The following is a 7,455-nucleotide window of genomic DNA, read 5'->3' on the forward strand; positions in this document are numbered from 1 at the left end:
TGCCCCCCGCTGAGACCCCACTCCTGGGGGCTCAGCCCAGAGACAGGACGAGCTCAGAGTGGGGACTGTGTGGTTCAGTGGGGGACAAGCTGGCGTGAGGCCTGGGCACGGCGGCCGGTTACGGTGTCCCGCGTCATGGGGAGGTGGCCCACGTTCACACCCGCCCTGACCCCGCTCCCTCCCTGGTCCCCAGCCACAGTGTCCCTTCTGTGCATAGCACCCCACTGGGCAACCCCAGCTGCAACCTGGCCTTGGGGCTCTGGAGATCCTGGAGGCAGTGGGTACGCTGTAGGGACACGGCGCTGGGGGTCCCTGCAGGTGTGGGCGCGGGGCACAGCTCCAGAAAACCCGCGGCTCCTTCTCATGTGTTGGTTGGGAGGGAGGACCGGATGCGCCGGAGCCCGTCCCAGCCTCCTGCGCCTCATGGTGCTGGGCGCTGCCTCGCACCGGCGGGTGTGGGGTGCCCAGAAAGCACTGGGTGTCCCCTGGGTGGCCTCACCCGGGGTAGGCACCTTGGACAGTGCCAGCGCTCCTCCATCCCTGCAGGCGCACCCACACCTCCGACTGCCCTGGGCCGGTGCCCACGCCCAGATCTGCAGTGAAGACCTCTCCTGTCTGCGTCCCCCCCAACACGGGGCAGCTGGCTCCTTGCACTGGGTGCCCACCCAGGGCACCGAGGCAGTCTGAGCCCCTCCTCTGGGTGGGTGCCCCCACTGCGCTGCCAGCTCGCTTGGGCAGCACCCCCTTGCCCCAGGCTCCTGACCCCTGGTCACGGCGCCGGGTTCGATCGCTGCACCACTGACCACCTCTCAGGAGGCCACTCCCAGAGGCTCTGTCGCCATCCATCGTGGGCCCTCTGGGGACCTCCAGGGCCATGTGGTCAGTGCCAGGGGCAGGTCAGGCCCTGCACCAGGGTCCCCCTAAACTGGTACCCTGTCCCCTCCCTGTGCCGCGGACCCCCACCCTACTGCGGGGAGGGGCTCAAATAGGCAGGACAGCCCCGGCTTCGAGGACCTGCCCTGAGCCAGCAGCGTTCAGCAGAGGTGTTGTCTAGAACTTGTAGACCCAAGTTCTTGCTTTTGCGGAAGGTATAGAGAGGGGTGGGAGGCCGCAGAGGACGCGCATGTTCACCCTGGGCTGTCTGGACCCCCACACCGGATGGCGGTGGGCATGTCAGCTGGGGGCTCTCCTGCCCCATCCGGCCCTTGGCAAGGCCCAGAGGGATCCCACATGCCCACACCCAGGGAGCTGTGACCCCTGCTCTTGGTCCGAGAGCTGCATGCCCCCCCCCCCACAGTTGCAGCCTCCTGCCCGCCTGGCCTATGTGCCGCGTGCACACTCCCCAGAGACTCCTGGACAGCGGAGCGGTGCCCCGCCACCACCCCAGGGCCAGGCTGACCTGGTGATGGGGGACGGGGCGAGGATGTGCCCCTGGGAAGGTGGGGCCTCCTTGGGCAGGGGCCTCAGAGCCAGTCGTGCCTGCAGGGTCATGGGTCCCTACTGGGCTTGGGGAGCCTGTCCAGTTGCTGGGGAGGTGTTGTGTGTGGATGGCCCTGGCTCCCCTTGGCTCTGCCCCTGACTCACTGGGTGGGAGGCTCACTTCCCAGCCTCAGTTCCCTGGTCCGGGAAATCGGGTGGGAGTCTGGCCGTCTAGGCTCAGGAAGCTTTTGTGGGGTGAGACAGGACTTGTGGTCCTGGGCAGCTGCGGTATAGTCTGGAGTCCGTGAGCTAGCCTGTGCCGGGCATGCAGGGGGACCACTCCAAGGACTGGGGGTTGTGCCCTGGGGCCCCGCCAGATGTTGAGGAGTGGGGAGGGGTCCCCAGGGCCGCCTGGCTTTCCCCAGAGCCCAGCAGGCATTAGTCATCAAGTGGTCTCACTGAAGCCCAGGTTTTGGGGGACCAGGAGCTGGTCAGTGTTCATGGGGTTAGGGTTAGGGCTTACCTGGAATACAGTCTCCTGTTTGATTCTGAGACCACCCAGAGCCCTGGTGCACTGCTGCTCCCCCAAGGCTGGGTGTCCCCGTCACCGGGAGAGGCCACGGGTCCGCTCTGGGTTCTTCGCCACTTCGCCTTCTTACCCTTCCTCCTCTCATTTCAATGGTGTTTTGTAAAAAAGATTTTATTTATCTGACAGAGAGGCAGCAGAGAGAGGGAGCACAAGCAGGGGGAGTGGGAGAGGGCGAAGCAGGTTTCCCACAAAGCAGAGAGCCCGATGCAGGGCTGGATCCCAGGAGCCTGTGAGCCGAAGGCAGACGCTTAACCCACTGAGCCCCCCAGGCGTCCTTCAACTGTTTGTAATAAGGAGCGACCATGAAATTCAGTAACAGTCCCGGTGGTTGGGGGGAGGGCAGTGAGGGCCAGGGAGGGGTTCTATGCTCCACCCTGTGCTGGCGGCTGCACCGGGGCCTGGGGCGTGTTCTGGGCCTTGCGCTTAGAAGAGGACAGCTGGGGACGCCGGGGAGGGGGGGGGGGCTGGGGATTGTGGCCACCCACTGGCAGGTGGTTTCAGGAAGGGAGAGCGTGCGCTCCAGCAGGGTCTCCAGGGGACATCTCCCTGACTGCTCAGGTCCAGAGGCTGTGGGGTAGGTGCAGGCCAGGACCTGGGGGAGGGGGCGATGCCTCCTAGAGGGGTGGTGTTTGGGGGGCCTTAGGGCCCCCTGCCCAGAACGCTTCACTGTGTCCCTGGGACAGGCACCCCATTTGTAACCTGAATGGAGAGTGTCCTCAGACCGTCTGCTCCCCACTGCCAGAGGTGGCAGACCTTGGAGTCCCCATTACTGTGGCTGTGGGGGAAGGGGCTGGGCGCTGGGACAAGGCTAGGAGGGTGACTGGCCCTGGAAAGTCAGCAGGGTGGGCCTGTGGGATGCCACTCTGGGTGACCACTGGGCTCTGGTGGGAGCGCAGCCTGCCCTGGGGTGTGGACGGTGGGCTCACGGCCCTCTCTTCCCCCTGGCGGTCCTAGCTGGGAGGCTGTGGCATCCTTGGTGTCGGCATCTGGCTGGCTGCCACCCAGGGGAACTTCGCCACCCTGTCCTCCTCCTTCCCGTCCCTGTCGGCCGCCAACCTGCTTATCGTTACCGGCACCTTCATCATGGCCATCGGCTTCGTGGGCTGCATCGGGGCCATCAAGGAGAACAAGTGCCTCTTGCTCACCGTGAGTGCCCCCCGCACGCAGGCTCCATCTCTGGGCCCCTGCTCCCTACCCGTGCCGACCCCGCAGGACCAGAACAGGTCACAGCCATGGCCTGTGGCAGCCCCTGGGGACCTTGCTGGGGCTGGCGGGGGGCGGGGCTTGGTTGCTGGGGGGGCTGCTCGGTCGGAGCTTAGCGGAAGCCTCCCCCGACAGGACAGAGACCCCCCCCCATGTGCCCACGAGTGCCGGGCAGGGCCCCCTCCAACCTATATCGGGCCTGTTTGCTCTGAGACCACCCTTCCTGGGAGCCCCTGCACAGCTCCTGTCCCAGGACCCTCTGCTGAGAGGCTCGCAGTCCCCTCCTGTGCGTGGAGACAGATTCCCAGGCAGGCTGCGGCTCCCCGTCTTCAGGAGCATTAAACCGGGGAGGGGAGGGGCCAGGCTCCTCCCCAGTTCGCGCGTCTGCCAAAGGCCTCCTGCAGCTTGACCGCGTCTGTGGAGCCCTTGCCCGGGGTGGGGGGAGGGCCTCAGAGGGCCTGTCCCCCAGTCTGCAGCTGGTTCCACAGGCTCCCGTCAGGGCCTGGGGCTCCGATCCCTTGGAGCAGGCGGCCGGGTCCCCAGCTGCTCGGGGGCAGGAAGTTGCGGTGTGCATGGGGGGCCCAGCTGCAGCCCTCCCTGCAGGGTGACCTGAAGTCCAGAGTGCGGGGCCTGCTGGGGGCGCTGGGGGCCCTGAGGGAAGGCCAGATCGGGGACCCCGGAGGAGGACAGGACTCCTTCCTGTCTGCAGGAGAGGCAGGGTGGACGCAGGCTGTCTCTGCAGCCCTGCTGGGCTGCGGCTCTGGGGGTGCTCCTGGGCGGGGGGGTGGCTGCCACCCAGCAGGCAAGGTTTGTGCGGTCAGGTGGGGCTTTGCAGGCTCCTGGTGGCTGTCCCCGGACCTTGGTCTTTCCTGAGGGGGTGTTGACCACCCCTGGCTGCTCTGACGGCTGTAACTGGCATGGTTCAGGGTCTCTGTGGTCCGACCTTCTCCCTGCCCGCCAGGGGGACGCAGGCACAAAGCACACACACGTGCTGGCAGGGGTGCTTCCGAGGCTGGTGGAGCAAGAGCAGAGCCCCGGCGCCGGAGAGGTGGGGCAGCAGGAGGGGGGGTCTGCTGGCCTCCGGGGAATGGACGCCCCGTAGCACTGGGCCGTCTGTCTGCATTTGCGGCCCCACCCTTGGGAGGCGGCACGGGCTGGGGGGCAGCTAGAGGCGAGGCGGCCGCGTCACCAAGGCCGGGTCCCCTGTGCAGTTCTTCGTGATGCTGCTGCTGGTGTTCCTGCTGGAGGCCACCACCACCGTCTTGTTCTTCGCCTACACTGACAAGGTTCGACCACCCCTGCCCTCCCCAGCTTCGGGGGTGGGGCTCTGACCTCACCAGCCAGCTAGGGCCACAGCACTGTGTGGGACAAGGGTGCGGGCAGGGCTGGGAATGGCAGTCACAAGCCCCACACTTGGTGTGGGTGGACAAAATTCCCTGCCATCCACTCACTGGGGGACGTGGCTTTAACAGCCACCAGAGGCCAGGCCTGGAGGGGAACGCCAGTGGCCTGGAGGCTTGGGGAGGTTTCTGGCCCTCCAGGAAGTGGGGGACAGGGGAGCAGTGCTGTGGTCTGGCCGTGCTGAGCTCCCGCTGTCCTGGACTGCACGTCCGCCGGGCAGGGAGGATCCCCCCATCCCCAGGTCCTTAACCACCTATTTACTTACTGATGGCTCGTGGCCGGGCGCCTTCCACCCGGTTGTGCCTGCACCCGCTCCTTCCTCTGCTCGTGCACTTGCCCCTCTGCCCGCTGGGCGCTCTCACTTGGCTCCTGGCCCCTCTGGCATCCTCCCGTTGGTGCACTTTCTGGCGCAGGGCGACCCCCCAGACCTAGCTTGGCCTCCCCTTCCCCAGGCCTGGAATCAGCCTCTCGTCCAGGAGCCCTGGTTCCCTCCCTGGAGGGCGGTCTGGGGAACCGAGTTGCGGGGGCCGGTGTGCTCGTCGCCACTGGGGCGTCGTAGCTTCTGGGCCCCTTGGTGGACAGACAGAGCCACGTGTGCTCACAACCCGCGTGTACAGACCGCTGTCGGTGTTTCTGTACGTGTCTGTCCGTCCCTGTACCTGCAGCTGAGGCGGCGGACTCTGGGGCCAACCGGTGTTCAGCACCACAGAGGGCCCAGGGGTGGGGATGGGCATAGGGATGGGGGCTGGGAGGAGGGGACTCCAAGGAGGAAGACAGTGGGCACAGGGTATCTGTGGGGTCTGGATGAGGGAGGCGGAGCTGGCTGTGGGGGGGGGGTGTCCTCTGACCCCACTGCACCTGCAGATCGACAGGTACGCCCAGCAGGACCTAAAGAAGGGTCTGCACCTGTATGGGACCCCAGGCAACGTGGGCCTCACCAACGCCTGGAGCATCATCCAGACCGACGTGAGTGTGTGTGTGTGGAGGCAGAGGGGATGGGGGTGTCGTGTAAGGGACAAAGCCCACCCACCCACCCCCCAACCATCCCAGCCCCTGCACCTGTCCACAGTTTCGCTGCTGTGGGGTCTCCAACTACACCGACTGGTTCGAGGTCTACAACGCCACCCGCGTGCCCGACTCCTGCTGCCTGGAGTTCAGTGAGAGCTGTGGCCTTCACGCACCTGGCACCTGGTGGAAGGCGGTGAGCCCCTCCCCTCCCCAGGCATCCGGGCCCCAGGGGAACCGGGGGTGGGGAGGAGGGCCAGCCTCCAGCCCCTGTGACGCCCACCCTTCCTCCAGCCGTGTTACGAGACCGTGAAGATGTGGCTTCAGGAGAACCTTCTGGCTGTGGGTATCTTTGGGCTGTGCACGGCGCTGGTACAGGTACGCCGGCCGGTCCTGCCTCGGGAGCCACCTGGACCCACCCCCTTCTCCGACCTCACAGCTTAGCTCACCAGCGCCTGGGTGGAGGTGCCTTGTGCCCCCATGGCTGAGCAGGGGTGGGGCTCAAGGTACGGTCGGAGGCCACGCCACAGGGAGGTGACCTCTGACCTATCAGGAGCAGGGTGCGGCCTGAGCCTGGCAGCCGTGGTGGGTGAGTCAGGGACAGCCGGCCAATGCTGAGCAAGGGTGGGCAGCCCAGGGCCTGGTGCCTGAGGCGGGCTTCCTGGCCCCCATGGAAGCCCGGAGTGTCAGACCCTGCGGGAGCTGGAGGCCAGTGGGTCAGTAAACCCGGACCTCGGGCAGCCCTGCTCCTGGGGTGCAGCGCTAGGCGGGTCCCAGCCAGATCACGCGCTGTCAGAGGCGATTCCAGATGGAGGATGTGCAGGAGGGAGGGAGGGGGCGCGGAGCCCATGGGCCCTGAAGCCACCGGCAGAGGCATAGCAGCCATGCTGGAAGGCAGGTCTGGGGGCTGAGCCCTAGAGTCCCCAGTGTGACCCCTATGCCAAGGCTCGGGGATGTGGCTGGGAGGGACCCGAACTGCCAGGGTTGGGGGAGGCATCCCTGGGGAGGTGGGGTACAGGCTGTCCAGGGAGGAAGCTGTGGGGAGGGGTCTGGGGCAGGGCCCTGTGTGCCTGTGGTCTCCGGGAGCAGTCGGGCCCATCCCCCTGGTGTCTCCGCAGATCCTGGGTCTGACCTTCGCTATGACCATGTACTGCCAGGTGGTGAAGGCGGACACCTACTGTGCGTAGGGTGCCCACTGCCTGCCACCCGCCTCGCTGCCAAAGGACGCGGCCCACTGGGAGATGCCCGTGTCCCCACCTTCCTCTCCTGCTGCAGGACTCAGCACCAACCCTGCCCCCCCCCCCCTCCAAGACCCTCAGCCAGCTGGGTGAGCTCCGGGCTGGAGGCGGGAGGGGCTTCTGACACACTTCCTGTCCATGCATTCTCCAGTGTCTGCCCCCCCCCCCCGGCTGGGGTCACTCACGAGTGGGGACGGGGGTGAAGGGCTGACCGCTGGTCCTGGTGCTCCAGGTGGGGCTGCCGCCCTGCCACCCACATTCCACAGCGGAGCCCGGGCAGGCTCTGGGTGCACCTTAATAAAGCGTGTGGACAGCCCCCCGCCCCCGCGTCTGTTGCTGCCTGAGCCCCAGGGGCGTGCCCAGTGCCTGGGGTGGGATTCCCGCACATGCGTGGGGCCAGCCCCAACCCCCAGGGAACCTGTTGGTGGTGCGGAGGGGTCTCAGGACGGCCCGTGCCCCCCTCCCCATCTAGCCCCAGGGCCTTGCCTGCCCCAGGGCTGTCTCTCTTCCTGTGAACTTGGCCCCGGAACTGCTCATCTGCACGGGCTGTTGGGCTGTCGGGAAGGGAGCGGATGCTGCAGGTGCATCAACGCAGGGGGC

At 66.8% G+C, this 7,455-nt stretch overlaps 1 protein-coding gene across 9 annotated transcripts in view; it reads left to right on the forward strand.

The window, feature by feature from the left end:
* Nucleotides 1-7,177, forward strand: part of TSPAN4 (tetraspanin 4) — a 22,156-nt gene extending 14,979 nt beyond the window's left edge. For 8 of the 9 annotated variants that reach the window (XM_046015278.1, XM_046015284.1, XM_046015276.1 and 5 more), the window contains 6 exons: nucleotides 2,963-3,154; nucleotides 4,423-4,497; nucleotides 5,477-5,578; nucleotides 5,682-5,813; nucleotides 5,912-5,995; nucleotides 6,736-7,177. In XM_046015278.1, coding sequence (XP_045871234.1) covers nucleotides 2,963-3,154; nucleotides 4,423-4,497; nucleotides 5,477-5,578; nucleotides 5,682-5,813; nucleotides 5,912-5,995; nucleotides 6,736-6,804 — 654 coding nt within the window. In that variant the 3' untranslated portion in view covers nucleotides 6,805-7,177. The remainder of the gene's footprint in view (nucleotides 1-2,962; nucleotides 3,155-4,422; nucleotides 4,498-5,476; nucleotides 5,579-5,681; nucleotides 5,814-5,911; nucleotides 5,996-6,735) is intronic. The other variant, XM_046015280.1, reaches the window with a different exon arrangement.
* Nucleotides 7,178-7,455: the final 278 nt, after the last annotated feature.

The sequence above is a fragment of the Meles meles genome, chromosome 8 (assembly GCF_922984935.1).
Source record: "Meles meles chromosome 8, mMelMel3.1 paternal haplotype, whole genome shotgun sequence".
NCBI lineage: Eukaryota > Metazoa > Chordata > Mammalia > Carnivora > Mustelidae > Meles > Meles meles.